Source organism: Balaenoptera acutorostrata, chromosome 11 (genome assembly GCF_949987535.1).
Source record: "Balaenoptera acutorostrata chromosome 11, mBalAcu1.1, whole genome shotgun sequence".
NCBI classification, from domain to species: Eukaryota; Metazoa; Chordata; class Mammalia; order Artiodactyla; family Balaenopteridae; genus Balaenoptera; species Balaenoptera acutorostrata.
In genome coordinates this window covers 18,791,913-18,813,785 of record NC_080074.1, presented here as the reverse complement: position 1 = coordinate 18,813,785, position 21,873 = coordinate 18,791,913, and the positions used below count along the sequence as shown (strand labels likewise).

The following is a 21,873-nucleotide window of genomic DNA, read 5'->3' as shown; positions in this document are numbered from 1 at the left end:
ATCCTCCCGCCATAAGGGGCCACTTTTGAAACACAGTGGCAGGCCAGATGGGGGTCTCAGGAAGATGCCTTAGGTGGGTCCCAACCCTTCACATCATGGTGTGGGATGAATGGTGACCTCTTTCTTTGCAGTTTTGCCCCTAGTGTGCATGCCTCCTTGTTCTGCTCATGCCACCTGTAAGGAGAACAACATGTGTGAGTGTAACCTGAATTATGAAGGGGACGGAATAACGTGTACAGGTAGGTCCCATCCGTGCATGGGTGGAATAGCAGCGAGGGGCAGGAGCAGAGTGGCTCTTGGTCAGGGTGCCTGGGCTCCGTCCCGGCCCTTCTGCTTCCCGCTCGGACTGCTTCGGCAATCCCACCCTCTCTGCGACTCAGTTTCCTCGATGGGTTTGCTCATGCCTGACCTGCCCACTTCCCAGGTCATGACTTTGAAACTGCTTTGCCAACTGCGATGCACTTTGTTTTATGGTATTTTTGTGACTTTACAGATAATCCAGTCTTACTTCAAAAAATTCAGAAACTATACTACAGTATTTAAAAAACAACAGCGAAACCTACACATGCTCTCACCACTCGGTGAGAACCACCTTGAACACTGAAATGTCTCTGTCTCTAGTAGTTACAATATAGGTTCAGCCACACAGAGACCCAAATGAACAGTGGCACAAACAAGGCAGATGTTTAAATGTTTATTTTTATCTCTTATAGCAATTTGCATGGAGGCATCCAGGGCTAACATAGGGTTTCGCTCTGAAAGGTCATCTGGGGGCCCAGACTCCTTCTATCTTGTTGCTCTGCCATCGTTCACTTGCCTGGCCCGAGATGGTCACTACCAAAGCACCTCCCAGGCAGCAGGATAGAGAGGGAGAGGAAGGAGGCAAACCTCCTCCCTTTAAGGACACACCTAGAAGCTGCTAAAATCCTGTCTGCTTCCATCCCATTGGCTGGAACCTCATCATCTGTCACACCTAGGACAGGGGAGCCTGGGAAATGTAGTCTTCAGTTGGACAACCATGAAGCCCAGCTGAAAATCTACTACTATAGAAAAAGAAGACAATAAGTACTGGGGGAAAGCTACTAGTCCTGGGCACGCATACTTTCTAACTGTTCTCATGAGTAGATATCCATACAGAGATATATACTTTCTTTACAGAACTGAGATCTTGCTATACCTGTTGTTTTGTGATCTGCTACGAGGCAGTCTAGAAGTGGCTCAGCACCAGCAGTGGCAGCAAAGACCCAGGTTCTGCCTTTCTGCTCCGCCAGCCTTAGGCTGAGGCCTTTTGTCCTCATGTTCATGCTCTCAGGGTCTCAAGTGGCTGCCACCACTCTAGCCAAAAAGGCAGATGAGAGAAATCAGAGAGCTTTCCAGCTACTCCTGAGGCTGGAGCTAATCTACTATTAGGTTGAAATTTGGGGGATTAAGAAAACAAAGGTTAAGGGGCACACAAAACAGTGGGGAAAGCGTGGGCTTTGGAGTCAATCCAACCTGGGTTTAAATCCCAGCCCCTCCACGTTGTAGCTGGTTTGCCTTTGTCAGGTCAGTTAAGCTCTGAGTTTCCATTTGTTAATCTAGAGAATGGGGGTAACAATGTCTATGTCACAAGGTGCTCAGTAGTGCACTAACGCTATACACACACACATACACACACACACATGCAACTATGTTCTAACACTAAAAACCCAAACTCATTAGAAAACTACTACCAAAGTAAAGTATGTGATTAAAAAAAAAAGGGCAGAGGTAGACAGATGTCACCAGGCCTGGTCTATGAGGGTGTTCGCCACAGGACACTAGTGTTGGCAAATGCAGCACAGAGGCCACCGGGCACAGGGAGAGAAGGCACTGAAATGTTGGGGCCCATTGTCTCGCCCAGCGCCACTGGTCCTGGGGTGACCCACACCTCGATCCGAAGCCCATGTTACACAGAGCGTGGTTCATTGAGCCCTCGTCCTCTGCTCTTGCAGTTGTGGATTTCTGCAAACAGAACAACGGGGGGTGTGCAAAGGTCGCCAAGTGCTCCCAGAAGGACACGAAGGTCTCCTGCAGCTGTCAGAAGGGCTACCAGGGGGATGGTCACAGCTGCACGGAGATCGACCCCTGTGCGGACGGCCTCAATGGCGGGTGTCATGAGCATGCCACCTGCCAGATGACCGGCCCGGTGAGTCTCGCCTCCCCGGGGAAATTGGGGGTGGGGAGCCCTTGTGCCTCGCTCAGCCTTGCTTCTCCACTCAGGTTACCATTGTCCTCTTCCTAAGCCTTCTTCCCACGTGAGTCTATTTCTTGTTAAGTCGGCGGGCTAAATATGAAGTGGTACCCTTTGCAGAAAAAGGACTTTACTGGAAAAACTGGTGAAGTCCACATAAAGTCTATTGTTTAGTTAATCATAATACACCAACACTAATTTTTTAGTTTTGACAATGAACTATGGTTATCTAAGATGTTAACGTTAGGAGAAACTGAGTGGAGAATACAAGGAGACTCTCTCTCTGCAACTTTTCTCTAAATCTAAAATTATTCAAAATAAAAAGTTTATTAAAACCAAAGAAGTTGGTAAGAGGTGGCAGGAAAAGCGCAGTTTGGGCACTCACTCAGGTCTTTCTAGAATGGAATCAGTGCCCTGTTGCCCCATTTCTCTAGTGGGAAGGAAAGATGGTGGGAGATGATGTCAATTATAGTTATAAACATGAACTCAGAGTCAGGCAGCCTTTGAGTCTGTATTCCTGGCCTGACATGCTGTGTGGTCTGGGGCTGGCTGCTTAACCTCTCTGAGCCTCAGTTTCCTCATTCACAAAGTGGGCCTCATAATACTGCGGACCTCACAAGATTGTTGTGGACATTAAATGAGATCATTCATTGACTCAACAAATGGTCATCAAGCACCTACTTTGTGCTGTTGTAGCTGCCAAGGATGTAGCGATCAAAAGCTTATACATGAGTCGGGGGAGGGGGCATCTTCAGTACAGAAATGAGTGTACAAGATACCTTCAGAGAGGGCCAAGAGTCAGGAAGAACGAAAATCAGGCCAGTGTGATAAAAAGGGAGCGGGAGTCAGGGAAGCAACATCTGAGCTGAGACGTAAAGGAGGGCATTCCATCCTGAGCCTGTGCAAAAGCAAGACGGAGCAGTAACTCAGTTCCCACCAGACAGGACAGGCATGTTTCTTACCCTTCTGAGCATCTCCTGTGCTGGATGGTGGCCCGCAGAGCACATGGGGTTCTGGGGGCCCAGAGAAGGGCCTTTTTCAGCTCTCCCACTCTCCCCCGCAGGGCAAGCACAGGTGTGAATGTAAACGTCATTACGTGGGAGACGGGCTGGACTGTGAACTGGAGCAGCTGCCCATCGACCGCTGCCTGCAGGACAACGGGCAGTGCCACGCCGACGCCAACTGTGCTGACCTCCATTTCCAAGGTCAGTGTGGCCCAGAGCACCTGGTCTTCAGGCATGGGGAAGGGACCGCTGCAAGAGCAAAAGGAAAAAGTATTAAAAACTGGGGTCAGGGACTTCCCTAGTGGTCCAGTGGTTGGGACTTCACCTTCCAGTGCGGGGTTGCAGGTTCGATCCCTGGTAGGGGAGCTAAGATCCCACATGCCTCAAGGCCAAAAAAACCAAAACATAAAGCAGAAGAAATATTGTAACAAATTCAATAAAGACTTCAAAAATGGTCCACATCAAGAAAAAAAAGTCTTAAAAAAAAAAAAAACTGGGACCAAACAGCCCATGCATTGCCCAGGACCCAGTGGAGGCTTACATCAGCACATTGAGGGTTCGGATTTCAACATACAAATTTGTGGGGGACACAGATATTCAGTCCCTATCACGCATCAAGTCCTAAGACACCTCAAGTCCATTTTGGGGATGAAATGGAGGAAATATAAGCAGGAGAAATACATAGGAGATATGACAATATATGACACTGTCTCTTCTTACAAGGAGATTCCCAATGGAGTTGAGGACATTTTTTAATTAATAAGACCGGGGGAAGAAATGTAATAAGACAGAAGATAGCAATTTATCTCATGCTGATGGTGCAACTGAAGGGAGAGAGCAAGCTGGTTAGAGAAAAACTGGAAGCAGGGACTCAAGCAGATATTTGTACACCCACGTTCACAGCAGCATTATTCACAACAGCCAAAAGGCAGAAACAACTGAAATGTTCAACATATGAATGGATAGATAAAATGCAGTATACAGTGGGCAATTACTCACCCTATAAAAGGAATGAAATTCTGTACATGCTACAGCGTGAATGAACCTTGAAAACATGCTACATGAAATAAGCCAGACACAAAAGGACAAATATTGTACTATTCCACAGATAGAAGGTACCTATAATAGGCAAATTCAGAGAGACAGAAGGAAGAATAGAGGTTACTGAAGGGTGGGGAGAGGGAGTCATTCTTTAATGGGTACAAAGTTTCTGTTTGGGATGATGGAAACATTCTAGAAATGGATAGGGGTGATGGTTGCATATGTAAATGTACTTAATGTCACTGAATTGTACACTTAAAATCGTCAAAAGGGCAAATTTTATGTTATGTATATTTTACCGCAATAAAATTTTTAAAAAAAAGAACAGAGAAGGGAAGGATCTCTGGGTGGGATGAGAGAGGGAATCCCAGGGAGCTGCATAGAGGCCTGGGGCTACAGTAGAGGCTTGAGAGATGCTTGAGTTGAGCTATGCACAGAAGAGCTGGCAAGACATTTCTGCTGGGAGGACTCATGGACAGCAGACAGTTATCAGGGGTCAGCTGGGAAGGACGAGGCAATGGCGGGAGGGACAGCATAATATCAAGGCTATGACCCCAAGGTAACAGGGTCTCTGCTGGGAAGAGCAGTGAGATGAGGGAGAAAAGGGCACACTGTGGACACGGAGAGTGAAGAAAAGGAAAGGGTCGACCATAATGTAAGGTTTCCATCTCAAAAGACCAACCCAGTGGTGGTGTTAAAGCAGTTTGGGAGTAGGGGGCCCAAGAATTTTGAAATCTTTGCTGGGGACATTCTATGTTCAAGGTGATGATGGATCTTCCAAGTTCTATTTCAAGGTGATGGTGGGACTTCAAAGCAGGGAGATTCTGTAGGCGGTTGTTATTAGGATGGGGTCAAGAATGAGCAGTTGGGACCAGGGATGTTGATTCATGAGTCATTTGCCAGGAGGAGTGTGGAGTCAAGAGGTGCTTGGCTTTTTTCTTTAGGGCACGATTCATTCAGCCAGTCCTGCCTGATCCCACAACTCACTGAATCTATTCAGTTCATGGAACATCACCCATCTTCTCCAGGGGGCTTTTGTCTTCTACTTTTTTATGAATACTGAGACAGTGACGGTAGTGATATTAAGTGACTGAGCGTCACATTGGACCCACCTTCTGTTGTAGCTGAGTGGTTACCCTTAACAAGACAAGACGGCATTGGGATAATGCCTCAGCTGTCCCGGTGGGCAGGTTACAGAGCCGTCCCACACTCAGGAGGAAGTGCCTACTCTCACACAGTTCCGAGGAGGGCAAACTCACATAGCCTCTGTGGCAACCAATTTGGCAATGTGTGCAGAGAGCCTCATGATAATTCATGCCGAGAGTTGGTAGCGCCATTTCAAGGGACACATCCTATTGAAATAATCTAAGAATTGAATAACAGGAAACATATCATCCCAGCATTACCTAACATCACAAAAAATTAGAAATAACAAATATCTAACAGTAAAGGATGATCAAATATACTGTTATATCCACTCAAGGGCACTATTAAGAATTGTGGGGACTTCCCTGGTGGCGCAGTGGTTAAGAATCTGCCTGCCAATGCAGGGGACATGGGCTCGATCCCTGGTCCGGGAAGATCCCACATGCCACGGAGCAACTAAGCCCATGTGCCCCAACTACTGAGCCTGTGCTCTAGAGCCAGCAAGCCACAACTACTGAGCCCACGCACCACAACTACTGAAGCCCACGCACCCTAGAGCCCGGATGCTGCAACTACTGAGCCCATGTTCTGCAACTACTGAGCCCATGTGTCACAACTACTGAAGCCCGTGCACCCTAGAGCCCGTGTGCTGCAACTACTGAGCCCATGCGCCACAACTACTGAGCCCACGCACCACAACTACTGAGCCCATGTGTCACAACTACTGAAGCCCGCGCACCCTAGAGCCCGTGTGCTGCAACTACTGAGCCCATGCACCACAGCTACTGAGCCCACGTGCTGCAACTACTGAAGCCCGCATGCCTAGAGCCCGTGTTCCGCAACAAGGGAAGCCTGCGCACTGCAGCGAAGAGCAGCCCCCGCTCGCCGCAACTAGAGAAAGCCTGTGTGCAGCAACAAAGACCCAACACAGCCAAAAATTAATTAATTAATTAATTTTTAAAAAAAGAATCGTGTTGACTTGGGAAGGAGACAAGGCTAAACACCTTTCCGTCCTTCCCCAAGCTGTTATATTGGTAAGTGTTTATATTTCAGGTGTGGCTGACAAGATTATATGGCCTGTGGATGAATATACTATTGGCTGCGGTCAAAGAAGAAAATCTTGGGAATTTCCTGGTGGTCCAGTGGTTAGGACCCCGCACTTCCACTGCAGGGGGCACAGGTTCGATCCCTGGTCAGGGAACTAAGATCCCACAAGCTGTGCAGCCAAAAAAAAAAAAAAAAGAAAGAAAGAAAAAAATCTTAAACTTAGCTCTTTTGGGGGTAGAAAGTACCCTTTTAGTGGCATTTGATAAAGAACTTGACAATATAAAAATGTGACTTGGTTCTTGAAGTCACATGCATTGGTCTCTGCATTAACTGGTTAAAAAAAGATACCAACTATTTAAAAAGGATTAAAATCTTCTAGTATCTTAGGGGGAAAATGGCTAGAAAACTTTTGTAAAGGCATAGTGGCAATCAGAAAACACAGGGGGTCCTTGGCAGAAACTCATTTCAATGCATTTTTTTTTTCATGGCTGTGAAGTTCACAAAAAGTGTTCAACTAAAAGTGTCGAGGGGAAATTATGTTGCCAGAGAAAATTTATAATATTGGGAAATAATCGTGATTTCACGTTATAAGAAAGATTTCTAAAAACTATATATGCAGCATACTGCCACACTTGTGATATATATGACACATAAACAAACAGGGAAAAAGACTGGAAGGGTGAAATTACATCAAAATTTAAAGTTACAAAAATAAAAATTCTGTACGGAAGTACAAAATGTTAGCCATGGAGTAATGATTATTTCCAGAGCGCAGGACTGTAGGTGATTTTTGTTCATCTCTTTTCTTCTCCGTATGGCCCAGATTTCTACCAGACACGTGCTACTTTCATAGTTAGAAAAGAAATAAGTATTTTAAATGACATCTCCAAGGGGAGTGGCATCCCAAGAAACCCTGGGTTACGGTTTACAGCCTTCCACTTTGAAAATCTCTGATGAAAGCACTGCCAGCCAGGGGGGCTGGCCTGGACGATTCCTCTCCTCCCCCTTCTAGATACCACAGTTGGCGTGTTCCATCTACGCTCTCCGCTGGGCCAGTACAAGCTGACCTTTGACAAAGCCAGAGAGGCCTGTACCAAGGAAGCTGCAACCATGGCAACCTACAACCAGCTCTCCTACGCCCAGAAGGTGGGGCCCAGTTGGCGGGCACTGTGCAGGCAGGGTCTTCGGGGAGGAGATGCAGCTTCCTCTTGATACAGGGGAGACTCAGGCTGTTGCCTTCCTGGAGCGGGGAGTTCAGGGAGCTCCTGGAGCAATAACGATTCGTCAGGTCCACTGGGAGTCTACCGTGTGTCAGGCACAGTGTGGGGTGCTTCCCTGACATTACTGTCCATTCTTACAACATCCCTGGAGGTAGGTATTCCTATCGTCTTTTTACAGATAGGGCAACTGAGGCTCTGAAAGGTAATGTGCCCAATGTCACCCAGCCAAGAAGTGGCAGATCCAGCGTTCCATGTACCCCTGACTCCAAAAGTCTGCTCTCGATCATGACATTCAACCACCAAGGCAGAGGCACAGACTGGGAGTGTGTACCTCATAGATAGAAACCAGAAAGAGATCAGTTAACCACAAGCCTAGGACCTCCCTGAACCCACAAAGCAGCTGAGTTTTCTGGAATAGCCGGGGCTCTCTGTGTCTGGAGCGGCTGTGAAGGGAGTACATGGGAAGTGCCCCAGCTCCCAGCCACAGCCAGGGAGGCAATGGAGCTCTGGTCAGGGCTCCTCTCTTGGCCTCTAAAACCAGAAGCCCATTTGGAAAGGTCAGCGACTCTGAGTGACCTGCTAGCGATTGCTCACTGGGAGTCCATCAGGATGATGTTACTGCCCTCCAGCCTCCATCACTACCAAATCTTCAGACCTGACGTTTCTTTACCAAGGAGCAAAGCCTTCGATGCCAGGACCCAGCATCTTGGAGGGTCAGAGTTTCTTGTTTCTCCTGCTTGCTGGTTGTATGGCCTTGATCAAGCCGTTGAAACCTCTGTCCCACCTGGCATGTTTGTAAAAGGACTAAAGGTAATATGGTACAGTGACGGGCACACAGTAGGCCCTCAGTTTTTAAGATTAAGATTAAGGGGTAGACTGCATGGGTGTGAATCTCAGCTCCGCTACTTGCTGGCTGTATGACTTTGAGCAAGTTGCTTAACCCTTTTGGCCTCTATTTTCTCAGTTATATGATAGAGATTTTTTTTTAAGTTTCTATCTCAAAGGGTTGATATAAGTGTTAAAGGTGTTGACTCATGAAAAGCCCTTGCAACAGGACCTGGCCCAGAATAAGCTCTCAATAAGTGTTACAGTGATGGTGATGGTGAGGATGGTGAGAGGATGATGACGGATGATCAGTTAGAGTTCTATCAACCCATAACCAGAAGAATTTGCACCCAGGGAAAAATAGCTGATTGCAAATCCTTTCTTGAGAGCAGAGGGAAGAAAAATGAGTGTGAAGGACCCGGGCACCTACAGGAAAGAGAAGGCACCACTTTCATTCATCCAATGGCTCAATCAACAAAAATTTAATGAACACCTATTATGTTCCAGGCACAGGGATACAACAGGCAAAATGAGCCATAATTCCTAACTCCATGGAGTTTTCAGTCTAATGGGGGAGTCAGACATTACCCAAAGAACCCCACAACAAATATGAAATCACAGCTGACCCATGGCCACGTCTGTGTCCCTACAGGCCAAGTACCACCTCTGTTCAGCAGGCTGGCTGGACAGTGGGCGAGTAGCCTACCCCACATCCTACTCCTCCCAGAACTGTGGCTCTGGTATCATTGGGATAGTGGACTACGGAACAAGAAACAACAAGAGTGAAATGTGGGATGTCTTCTGCTACCGGATGAAAGGTAACGGCCACACCCCCACTTTAGATTCCAGGCCATGCAGCTGCTGAGCAATCCTCAGCCTGGCCAGCTGACCTCCCAGGGTGAGATGGGGCAGCCCAGGCCCCTGCCTCACTGGGGCGGGACCCCGTGTGCTCCTGCCTTCCAGATGTGAACTGCACCTGCAAGGTAGGCTACGTGGGAGATGGCTTCTCGTGCAGTGGAAATCTGTTGCAGGTCCTGATGTCCTTCCCCTCGCTCACAAACTTCCTGACGGTATGTACCATGTCTGTTTGCTTTCGCCTCGGGGTGGAGGGGTTGCCTCAAAGCAGGTATTAGAGAGGTGAGTCCTTCAAAGAAGACAGAGGCTCACAGTCATAGTTAAGAGCATGGACACTGACAAAAAAAAAAGGGACTTCCTGGCGGTCCAGTGGTTAAGACCCCACGCTTCCAATGCAGGGGCCACGGGTTCGATCCCTAGTCAGGGAACTAAGATCCCACATGCCGTGCGGCGCAGCCAAAAAAAAAAAAATCTTAAAAGAGCATCGACACTGAGCCTCACTGCCTGAGTTTGAAGCTTAGGTTTGCCACTTACTTGGTGCATCACCTTAAATGAGTTACTTTCCCTTCTGAGCCTCAGTTTGCTCATCTGTAAAATGGAGATGATGATAGCACCAATCTCATAGGGGCGCTGTGATAAATAGATGACTTAATATTTGTAAAGTGCTTAGCCCTGTGGCCAGCAGATGCAAAATGCTATACTGGTATTAGCTGGTATTCTTATCTCTGTTTGCAACTACAGCAGCTTCAGAGTCGGCCCTGGAGGAGTAAGATGCTCTTTTGTTTTTGTGGACGGGGTGGGGGACCGTTAGCTAAGCCTGCCTGGTGGTCACCCAGTGAGCCAAATTCTCAACATGGGGTCAACTTGCATTTTGGACTGCACTTTTTTTTTTTTTTTCTTTTCGGCTACACCATGTGGCTTGTGGGAATCTTACTTCCCCAACCAGGGATCGAACCCACACCCTCGGCAGTGAAAGCGCAGAGTCCTAACCACTGGACCAGCAGGGAATTCCTGCACTGCACTTAAAGTCACTTTAATATTCTACAAGTCACGTCCAATGAAGAGAAAGCCCCTGTTAGAGAAGGAATTGGTGTTGACTGATGAAAGAACTGAGATAATAATTTTAATAACAATAGCTAAAATTTCTTGAGCACTTCCTTCGCACGGGGCATTGTACTGAGCCCTTTCAGGGCACTTTTCACTTGGTTCATAGAACATAAGCTCCATAAGGGAAAGGATTTTCTCTGCCTTGTGGCTGGCATATAGTAGGTGCTCAATAAATACTTCCTAGAAGGAATAAATCCTTATGCAACCTTATGAAGTCACTTCTGCTATTATTCCCATTTTGCAGATAAAGAAACTGAGGCTTAGCAAGGTCAAGGACACAGCCAAGGAGAGGAGACTGAGCATAAGTATAGGGCTTGTAGGAGCAGGGCAGAAGCTAGACCAAGGACCCCACAATGGTGAGCCTTTTTCCACAGACCAAAGGTATCCACCTAACTCGTCTAAAAAATCAGGGTTACTGTAAATACTCTAAAGGTAAACACCCAAACAAATATTTGTGCTGCATGGGAGCTTGGCTTGTGACAGCATCTCAGAGAAAAGACAGTGTAGAGCAAAACCCACTGGCTATGTGCCCTTCAGCAAATTATCTTCTCTGGGTGTCAGTAGTGCTCTCTGCACAATGACAAAGCTGAACTGGGTAGTGTGATTTCTTAAAATTTGTTCAGTGAGTATGTATTGAGTACTTACAAAGTGCTTCAGATATATCAGTGAACAAAATAGACAAACAATAAACAGAATAAATAAGTAAATAGTATTGAAAGCTAGAAGATGATCTAGGCTATGCGGGGGGTGGGGAGGGGAAGGGGAACCACAGGGTTCCCATTTTGCATAGAGTGATGAGGAAAGGCCTTAGTGAGAAGGTGACATGTGAGTAAAGTGTGAACAGAAGAGAGGAAGTTAACCATGCAGATTTGGAGGAAGAATATTCCAGGCAGAAGGAAACACCAGGCAAAGGATGAAAGGCAGGAGAGTGCTGGGCAAGCTTGAGGAACGTCAGGGAGGCCAGTGGAACAGAGTGAGCGAGAGGACAGCTGGGCACGGGGTCAGAGGAACAAGTGTCCAGATGGTTTGGGCCTCAGGGGCCATTGTAAGGACTTTGGCTTTTCCTCTGGGTGAAGTGGGGGCCCTTGCGGGGTTTTGACAAAAGGAGACTCAAGATTTCACTTAACGTTTCAAAGACTACACGGGCTGTCGTGTTGAGAATGGCCCGTGAGCTGGCTATGACTTGGGACCATAGGATTTATTGAGGAAAGGAAAAATCCTCCTAAAATTTTCTCAAGGGGCAGTCAGAAAGAAGAGCAGACAAGTGGCAGCCTGAGTTGGGACGACCATCAGGAATATTCCCAGAGGGGTGATGCCACCCTCTCCAGCCACCCCAGTCCCTGCACACCAGGCTGACCCATCTGACCACCTCCTTCCTCTCCCCAGGAAGTGCTGGCCTATTCCAACAGCTCAGCCAGAGGCCGGGCATTTCTGAAACACCTCACTGACCTGTCGATCCGAAGCACCCTCTTTGTGCCACAGAACAGTGGGCTGGGGGAAAATGAGGTGAGTTGGGTTCCTGATGTCTGTACTTTAGACTAGCACTTCTAGACAGTATCAGTTATCTATCACCACAACAGTGCAATGCTACAAACGATCCCAAAATGCAGTGGCTACACATTTATTTAGCTCAAACATCTGTAGATCAGCTGGCAGTTCTTCCCGGCTCGGCCAGGCATGCTCATGTGTCTAAGCTGGGCTGGCCGTCAGGTTATCTAGGCTGGCTTGTCTGGGGCTCTGCTCCACAGGGCTCTCATCCTCCAGTAGGCTAGCCCGGGCATGTGGCGAGAGCAAGCCCAGTCCTGGCGGTACTTTCTAAGCCCCTATCTGGTCACATTTGCTAATATGCCAGTGGCCCAACAGGTCATGTGGCTGAGCCCGAAGTCAGAGTGGGAGGCCCTCAGATTATGTGGTAAAGGGCAAGGATACGGGGAGGGGTGAAGAACCAGGGCCATGGATGCAACTGATCTACTACATCAACCTTTTTCATGTCATGGCACACAGAGGAACTGGCAATGTTTATTCAGCCCACCCACAGGCTCTGACAGCCCAAACCCCACTGAGGGCTGAGAGAAGCAATACCTCTGCTCACTTGTTACCCACTCAAGACCCACTCCTCCCAGGACACCACTGGGAAGCTCTGCTTAGACCATAAAAATGACTTTCAAAGTGGAGGCAGAAAAGCCAAGGCTTTGCGAAGTGATTTTTTTCCCTGGGTCATCCTTGTCATTAAAAGGAGAAAATATTGCTTGGCCTTTAAAGACCATTCTTGTGTCTCTTCTTTCCTCTCAGACTCTGTCTGGGCGGGACATCGAGCACCATCTCGCCAATGTCGGCATCTTTTTTTACAATGACCTTGTCAACGGTACCATCCTGCACACTAGGCTGGGAAGCCAGCTGCTCATCACCTCCAGCCAGGACCAGCGCCAACTGGTATGAAAAGTCTTCTGGGCTTATGGGGAGAAGTGGAGATAATATATGCCAAGCTCCTAGCAGAGAGTAGGTGCTTAATAGACGGCAACTCTTATAATGTGAAAGTAAACTCCAAAGCTGCAGTTAGCGGTACTAGCTGCACACCAGCACACACCACACTGACTGTCAGGCAGCCCCTACCCTTTGGGAAATAAGCCATTGGTGACCGCCAGCCCCAGAAGCTGGTAATGAGGAACTATAAATCAAACCATTTTAAAGCAGTCTGATTCTCTGCCTTTATTTCTGTCAGATTGCCAGCCTATCCTAGGTGTGAACATGGAGACTTCAAGTCAAATGACCTTAGTATGAAAACCAGTTCTGCCACTCACTAGCTCTAGGAACTTAGACAAGTTATCTAAATTCTCTGTGTCCCAATTTCCTCATCCGAAAAATAGGTTTGTTGGTGATGTGTTAATGATGTTGATGATGATGGTGGTGGTGGTAGCGGTGATGATGACAATTATGATGGTGGTAATAGTGATATTTTGATAATGGTGATGGTGTTAATGATGTTGGTAATGATGATGATTATGATGGTAATAATGGTGATGTTGTTAACGATGGTGGTGTGTTGATGATGATGATGGTGGTGGTGGTGATGATTATTTTGATGATGATGATGGATGATGGTGGGGATGATAGTGGTGGTAGTGATATTAGAAGTAGTGATAGTGGTGGTGGTAATGTGACCATGACAACCATGATGTTCAAATCATAGGCTTTTTTAAAAACATTTTTTTTAATCGAAGTATAGTTGATTTACAATGTTGTGTTAGTTTTAGGAGTACAGCAAAATGATTCAGTTATATATATATTCAATTATATATATATTTTTTCAGATTCTTTTCCACATAGGTTATTACAAAATATTGACTATAGTTCCCTGTGCTATATAGTAGGTCCTTGTTAATTATCTATTTTATATATAGTAGAGTATATCTGTTAATCCTATACTCCTAATATATCCCTCCTCCCTACCTTTCCCCTGTGTTAACCATAAGTTTGTTTTCTATGTCTGTGAGTCTGTTTCTGTTTTGTAAATAAATTCATTTGTATCATTTTTTTAGATTCCACATATAAGTGATACATATGATAAAATTTGTCTTTCTGCCTGACTGACTTAGTGTGATCATCTCTAGGTCCATCCATGTTGCTGCAAATGGCATTATTTCATTCTTTTTTATGTCTGAGTAATATTCCATTGTATATATGTACCACCTCTTCTTTCTCCATTCATCTGTCAATGGACATTTAGGTTGCTTCCATGTCTTGGCTATTGTAAATAGAGCTGCTATGAACATTGGGGTGCGTGTATCTTTTCGAATTATGGTTTTCTCCAGATATATGCCCAGGAGTGGGATTACTGGATCATATGGTAACTCTATTTTTGGTTTTTTAAGGAACCTCCATACTGTTCTCCATAGTGGCTGTACCAATTTACATTCCCACCAGCACTGTAGGAGGGCTTCCTTTTCTCCACACCCTCTTCAGCATTTATTATTTGTAGACTTTTTGATGACGGCCATTCTGACTGGTGTGAGGTGATACCTCATTGCAGTTTTGTCAAATCATAGGCTTTTATGGAGATTCAGTGATTCAAGTCTTTCGACGTGTGATAATAGTGTCTGACATGTAGCAAGGGCTAAATGAATTATTTTTAATTTTTACCTAATAAATGATCTTTATTACCGAAGATCAGTAGTTTAGACCAGTGCTTCTCAAACTTTACTATGCATTTTAATCACCTACAGGTTTGTTAAAATGCATGTTGTAATTCAGTGGGTGGGTTGTGAGGCCTCAGGTTCTGCACTTCTAAGGCACTCTCAGGTGACTGCCCACGCCACAAGCCAGTGGAGCACACTTTGATTAGCAAGGAATTAGATCACTTAAAATCCCTTTCTAACAGTGTGGTGTGATGTTCACAGCAGTGGATCTGGAATACAGAGGCATGGGATTTGCCACCTACGACCTGGGTGATCTTGGACATACCATTTTCTTTCTGAACTCTCATCTGTTAAACAAGTGGGCTGGACAGAATGACCTCCTGGGGTCTCTGCAGCTCTTAGATCAGCTTGTTGGCACAAGAGCTACTAATGTGTTTTGGGCTGTCCAGAGGGTGAGCGCAAGTCCTATGCTACCTGTCAGTGAGGATTGGCCTGAAGCCCAGGCGCCAGGACCTCGGGGAAACTGGACAACTTTCCTCCATGAAAGGGCTGCCCGCATGGAGAGTAAGAGTCAGGTGGTCAGAGATCTCCACCAGCCTCTTCTCATCTCCCCTAGGAGACCAGGTTCGTTGATGGAAGAGCCATTCTGCAGTGGGACATCTTTGCCTCCAATGGGATTATTCATGTCATTTCCAGGCCTTTAAAAGCACCTCCCACCCCAGTGGTGAGTATCCAGGGTTCCTGGTGAGGGGCCGGGGGGAACCCCAGTGTCCACTCCCCAAGAAGGAAACTGCTCCTGGAAGCCCTGTCCACGCCTCCTCCAGATACTGGAGGCGTCTCCCCCATCCACGGCAGCTGGCCTCAGGGATGCCGGGCCCTGTTGCATCCCACCCCCACTCCAGTGCGTTAGCAACCTAACACCTGTCACCATCAATATCTGTTGAATGAAAAGGGCAGGATGGGCCAGTGGAGAAACCACTGGAAAGGGCGTGAAAATCCTGAGCGTCTCCACTTCATAACCGTGTGACCTTAGACAAGCCCCAGAACGTCACTGAGCCCCATTTTTCTTATCTGCAAAATCGAGGTCATAATGCCTCCCTCCCTGGGTTCTTGGGAGGGTGAGTTAATATAAAATTATGAAGACAGTCCCTGGCACATAGTACATGCGATATAAGAGTTGGGCAGCTGTGGTTGGTTGGTGGTGGTGATGTTAGTATGCTATCTTTGTTCTAAAAGTATGAGGGAGGGGCGAGCACAGCTGGCTGCTGGGAAGTTCCACAGCATAGTGGTTACGCACCTAAGTTCCAAAGCCAGGCTGGCTTCCAAAGCCCACCTCTACCACTCACAGGCTGTGTGATATTGGGCAAGTGCTTACCCGCTCTGTGTCTCCATTTCCCCATATGAAAGTGGAAACAATAAAAATTGTTTTTATCTCTTTGTGTTAATATACATTTAAATGGATTATTTTGTGTAAGGGGGCTTAGAACAGACCCTGGAAATAGTAAGGGCTAGATACATGTTAACAATTTTATCATTATTTTTTTTTTTTTCCACACACACACACTGTATTTTATTTTTACAAGAGATAAATAGACTGACACCAAGCATTGTACATGGATGACCACAACAAAAGCAACAATGATTGCAATTACCAAACATGAAACACAGTTATACTATGTCATAATATTGACATTCAGTCCAGTAATCCTCCACTGTAACAGCTCCTTTACTTTGCAGTGAAAATTGATTTGTATATTCTTTTCCTCTGAGTCCTTGTGGGATTTTTTTTTTTTTAATTCAGACAGAAAGTCACAAAAATTATACTCATCCTCATCAGTTCACTCAGTCCCATGTAATTAATTTCTTTTTTTTTTTCATCTTGATCTTTTGTTAGCACTTTTATGAGTTCATCAGTTTTTCATTAGAGTTCTGAAAATGCTTATTCATTCAGTTCAGCAGTACAGTCAGTTACCAGAAACCTGTACTTGTCAGAGTCTTTTCCATGAATTTCTTGAAGATGAAACCCTTTTATAGGAACATATTTGCAAAATCATCAGAGTACACCCAGAACTGTCTGTAAATGACAAAAGACTTAAAAATGACCATGGTTAAAGATTTGATGAAAGTTCTTAATAATGCAGTTGACAAGAAAATTAGTTATTTCTGAGATATACATTTTAAAGTAATAACTAGGATTATTACTTATAACATTATACCAGAACATATAAGATTTTTAGACGTTTCCTGTAATGTCTGAAACATTTATATTAACATATTTCCATACATATTTCCATACAAATACAAATATAAGATTTTTAGAAATTTCATGTAATGTCTGAAACATTTATATTAACATATTTCCATACATATTTCCATACAAATACAAATATAAGATTTTTAGAAATTTCATGTAATGTCTGAAACATTTATATTAACATATTTCCATACATATTTCCATACAAATACAAATATAAGATTTTTAGAAATTTCATGTAATGTCTGAAACATTTATATTAACATATTTCCATACATATTTCCATACAAATACAAATATAAGATTTTTAGAAATTTCATGTAATGTCTGAAACATTTATATTAACATATTTCCATACATATTTCCATACAAATACAAATATAAGATTTTTAGAAATTTCATGTAATGTCTGAAACATTTATATTAACATATTTCCATACAAATAACCCAATGAAAGTTTAGTATTAGTTGTTTTGTTTGTTTTTTTATACTGCAGGTTCTTATTAGGCATCAGTTTTATACACATCAGTGTATACATGTCAATCCCAATCGCCCAATTCAGCACACCACCATCCCCACCTCATCGCAGTTTTCCCCCCTTGGTGTCCATATGTCCATTCTCTACATCTGTGTCTCAACTTCTGCCCTGCAATCTGGCTCATCTGTACCATTTTTCTAGGTTCCACATACATGCATTAATATACGATATTTGTTTTTCTCTTTCTGACTTACTTCACTCTGTATGACAGTCTCTAGATCCATCCACTTCTCAACAAATGGCTCAATTTCGTTCCTTTTTATGGCTGAGTAATATTCCATTGTATATATGTACCACAACTTCTTTATCCATTCGTCTGTTGATGGGCATTTAGGTTGCTTCCATGACCTGGCTATTGTAAATAGTGCTGCAATGAACATTCGGGTGCACGTGTCTTTTTGAATTACGGTTTTCTCTGGGTATATGCCCAGTAGTGGGATTGCTGGGTCATATGGTAATTCTATTTTTAGTTTTTTAAGGAACCTCCATATTGTTCTCCATAGTGGCTGTATCAATTTACATTCCCACCAACAGTGCAAGAGGGTTCCCTTTTCTCCACACCCTCTCCAGCATTTGTTGTTTGTAGATTTTCTGATGATGCCCATTCTAACAGGAGTGAGGTGATACCTCATTGTAGTTTTGATTTGCATTTCTCTAATAATTAGTGATGTTGAGCATCTTTTCATGTGCTTCGTGGCCGTCTGTATGTCTTCTTTGGAGAAATGTCTATTTAGGTCTTCTGCCCATTTTTGGATTGGGGTGTTTGTTTCTTTGATATTGAGCTGAATGAGCTGTTTATATATTTTGGAGATTAATCCTTTGTCCGTTGATTCATTTGCAAATATTTTCTCCCATTCTGAGGGTTGTCTTTTCGTCTTGTTTATGGTTTCCTTTGCTGTGCAAAAGCTTTGAAGTTTCATTAGGTCCCACTTGTTTATTTCTGTTTTTATTTCCATTACTCTAGGAGGTGGATCGAAAAAGATCTTGCTGTGATTTATGTCAAAGAGTGTTCTTCCTATGTTTTCCTCTAGGAGTTTTATAGTGTCCAGTCTTACATTTAGGTCTCTAATCCATTTTGAGTTTATTTTTGTGTATGGTGTTAGGGAGTATTCTAATTTCATTCTTGTACATGTAGCTGTCCAGTTTTCCCAGCACCACTTATTGAAGAGACTGTCTTTTCTCCATTGTATATCTTTGCCTCCTTTGTCATAGATTAGTTGACCATAGGTGCGTGGGTTAATCTCTGGGCTTTCTATCTTGTTCCATTGATCTATGTTTCTGTTTTTGTGCCAGTACCATATTGTCTTGATTACTGTAGCTTTGTAGTATAGTCTGAAGTCAGGGAGTCTGATTCCTCCAGCTCCATTTTTTTGCCTCAAGACTGCTTTGGCTATTCGGGGTCTTTTGTGTCTCCATACAAATTTTAAGATGATTTGTTCTAGCTCCGTAAAAAATGCCATTGGTAATTTGATAGGGATTGCATTGAATCTGTAGATTGCTTTGGGTAGTATACTCATTTTCACAATGTTGATTCTTCCAATCCAAGAACATGGTATATCTCTCCATCTGTTGGTATCATCTTTAATTTCTTTCATCAGTGTCTTATAGTTTTCTGCATACAGGTCTTTTGTCTCCCTAGGTAGGTTTATTCCTAGATATTTTATTCTTTTTGTTGCAATGGTAAATGGGAGTGTTTCCATAATTTCTCTTTCAGATTTTTCATCATTAGTGTATAGGAATGCAAGAGATTTCTGTGCATTAATTTTGTAACCTGCAACTTTACCATATTCATTAATTAGCTCTAGCAGTTTTCTGGTGGCAGTTTTAGGATTCTCTATGTATAGTATCATGTCATCCACAAACAGTGACAGTTTTACTTCTTTTCCAATTTGTATTCCTTTTATTTCTTTTTCTTCTCTGATTGCCGTGGCTAGGACTTCCAGAACTATGTTGAATAATAGTGGTGAGAGTGGACATCCTTGTCTCGTTCCTGATCTTAGAGGAAATGCTTTCAGTTTTTCACCATTGAGAATGATGTTTGCTGTGGGTTTGTCATATATGGCCTTTATTATGTTGAGGTAGGTTCCCTCTATGCCCACTTTCTGGAGAGTTTTTATCAGAAATGGGTGTTGAATTTTGTCAAAAGCTTTTTCTGCATCTATTGAGATGATCATATGGTTTTTCTTCTTCAATTTGTTAATATGGTGTATCACATTGATTGATTTGCGTATATTGAAGAATCCTTGCATCCCTGGGATAAATCCCACTTGATCGTGGTGTATGATCCTTTTAATGTGTTGTTGGATTCTGTTTGCTAGTATTTTGTTGAGGATTTTTGCATCTATATTCATCAGTGATATTGGTCTGTAATTTTCTTTTTTTGTAGTGTCTTTGTCTGGTTTTGGTATCAGGGTGATGGTGGCCTCATAGAATGAGTTTGGGAGAGTTCCTTCCTCTGCAATTTTTTGGAAGAGTTTGAGAAGGATGGGTGTTAGCTCTTCTCTAAATGTTTGATAGAATTCACCTGTGAAGCCATCTGGTCCTGGACTTTTGTTTGTTGGAAGATTTTTAATCACAGTTTCAATTTCATTACTTGTGATTGGTCTGTTGATATTTTCTGTTTCTTCCTGATTCAGTCTTGGAAGGTTATACCTTTCTAAGAATTTGTCCATTTCTTCCAGGTTGTCCATTTTATTGGCATAAAGTTGCTTGTAGTAGTCTCTTAGGATGTTTTGTATTTCTGCGGTGTCTGTTGTAACTTCTCCTTTTTCATTTCTGATTTTATTGATTTGAGTCCTCTCCCTCTTTTTCTTGATGAGTCTGGCTAATGGCTTATCAATTTTGTTTATCTTCTCAAAGAACCAACTTTTAGTTTTATTGATCTTTGCTATTGTTTTCTTTGTTTCTATTTCATTTATTTCTGCTCTGATCTTTATGATTTCTTTCCTTCTGCTAACTTTGGGTTTTGTTTGTTCTTCTTTCTCTAGTTTCTTTAGGTGTAAGGTTAGATTGTTTACTTGAGATTTTTCTTGTTTCTTTAGGTAGGCTTGTATAGCTATAAACTTCCCTCTTAGAACCGCTTTTGCTGCATCCCATAGGTTTTGGGTCGTCGTGTTTTCATTGTCATTTGTCTCTAGGTATTTTTTTATTTCCTGTTTGATTTCTTCAGTGATCTCTTGGTTATTTAGTAACGTATTGTTTAGCCTCCATGTGTTTGTCTTTTTTACGTTTTTTTCCCTGTAATTCATTTCTAATCTCATAGCGTTGTGGTCAGAAAAGATGCTTGATATGATTTCAATTTTCTTAAATTTACTGAGGCTTGATTTGTGACCCAAGATGTGATCTATCCTGGAGAATGTTCCGTGTGCACTTGAGAAGAACGTGTAATCTGCCGTTTTTGGATGGAATGTCCTATATATATCAATTAAATCTATCTGGTCTATTGTGTCATTTAAAGCTTCTGTTTCCTTATTTATTTTCATTTTGGATGATCTGTCCATTGGCGTAAGTGAGGTGTTAAAGTCCCCCACTATTATTGTGTTACTGTCGATTTCCTCTTTTATAGCTGTTAGCAGTTGCCTTATGTATTGAGGTGCTCCTATGTTGGGTGCATATATATTTATAATTGTTATATCTTCTTCTTGGATTGATCCCTGGATCATTATGTAGTGTCCTTCCTTGTCTCTTGTAACATTCTTTATTTTAAAGTCTATTTTATCTGATATGAGTATAGCTACTCCAGCTTTCTTTTGATTTCCATTTGCATGGAATATCTTTTTCCATCCCCTCACTTTCAGTCTGTATGTGTCCCTAGGTCTGAAGTGGGTCTCTTGTAGACAGCATATATATGGGTCTTGTTTTTGTATCCATTCAGCCAGTCTATGTCTTTTGGTTGGGGCATTTAATCCATTCACGTTTAAGGTAATTATCGATATGTATGTTCCTATGACCATTTTCTTAATTGTTTTGGGTTTGTTTTTGTAGGTCCTTTTCTTCTCTTGTGTTTCCCACTTAGAGAAGTTCCTTTAGCATTTGTTGTAGAGCTGGTTTGGTGGTGCTGAATTCTCTTAGCTTTTGCTTGTCTGTAAAGCTTTTGATTTCTCCATCAAATCTAAATGAGATCCTTGCTGGGTAGAGTAATCTTGGTTGTAGGTTCTTCCCTTTCATCACTTTAAGTATATCATGCCACTCCCTTCTGGCTTGCAGAGTTTCTGCTGAGAAATCAGCTGTTAACCTTATGGGGGTTCCCTTGTATGTTATTTGTCGTTTTTCCCTTGCTGCTTTCAGTAATTTTTCTTTGTCTTTAATTTTTGCCACTTTGATTACTATGTGTCTCGGCGTGTTTCTCCTTGGGTTTATTCTGTATGGGACTCTCTGCGCTTCCTGGACTTGGGTGGCTATTTCCTTTCCCATGTTAGGGAAGTTTTCGACTATAATCTCTTCAAATATTTTCTCTGGTCCTTTCTCTCTCTCTTCTCCTTCTGGGAC

At 43.5% G+C, this 21,873-nt stretch overlaps 1 protein-coding gene across 1 annotated transcript in view; it reads left to right on the top strand.

The window, feature by feature from the left end:
- STAB2 (stabilin 2) overlaps positions 1-21,873 on the top strand; it is a 161,415-nt gene that overhangs the window by 131,176 nt on the left and 8,366 nt on the right. The window contains exons 58-66 of the mRNA XM_057557591.1: positions 132-239; positions 1,974-2,167; positions 3,276-3,417; positions 7,463-7,596; positions 9,148-9,313; positions 9,459-9,565; positions 11,844-11,963; positions 12,750-12,890; positions 15,210-15,317. Of these exons, the coding sequence (XP_057413574.1) occupies positions 132-239; positions 1,974-2,167; positions 3,276-3,417; positions 7,463-7,596; positions 9,148-9,313; positions 9,459-9,565; positions 11,844-11,963; positions 12,750-12,890; positions 15,210-15,317 (1,220 nt within the window). The remainder of the gene's footprint in view (positions 1-131; positions 240-1,973; positions 2,168-3,275; positions 3,418-7,462; positions 7,597-9,147; positions 9,314-9,458; positions 9,566-11,843; positions 11,964-12,749; positions 12,891-15,209; positions 15,318-21,873) is intronic.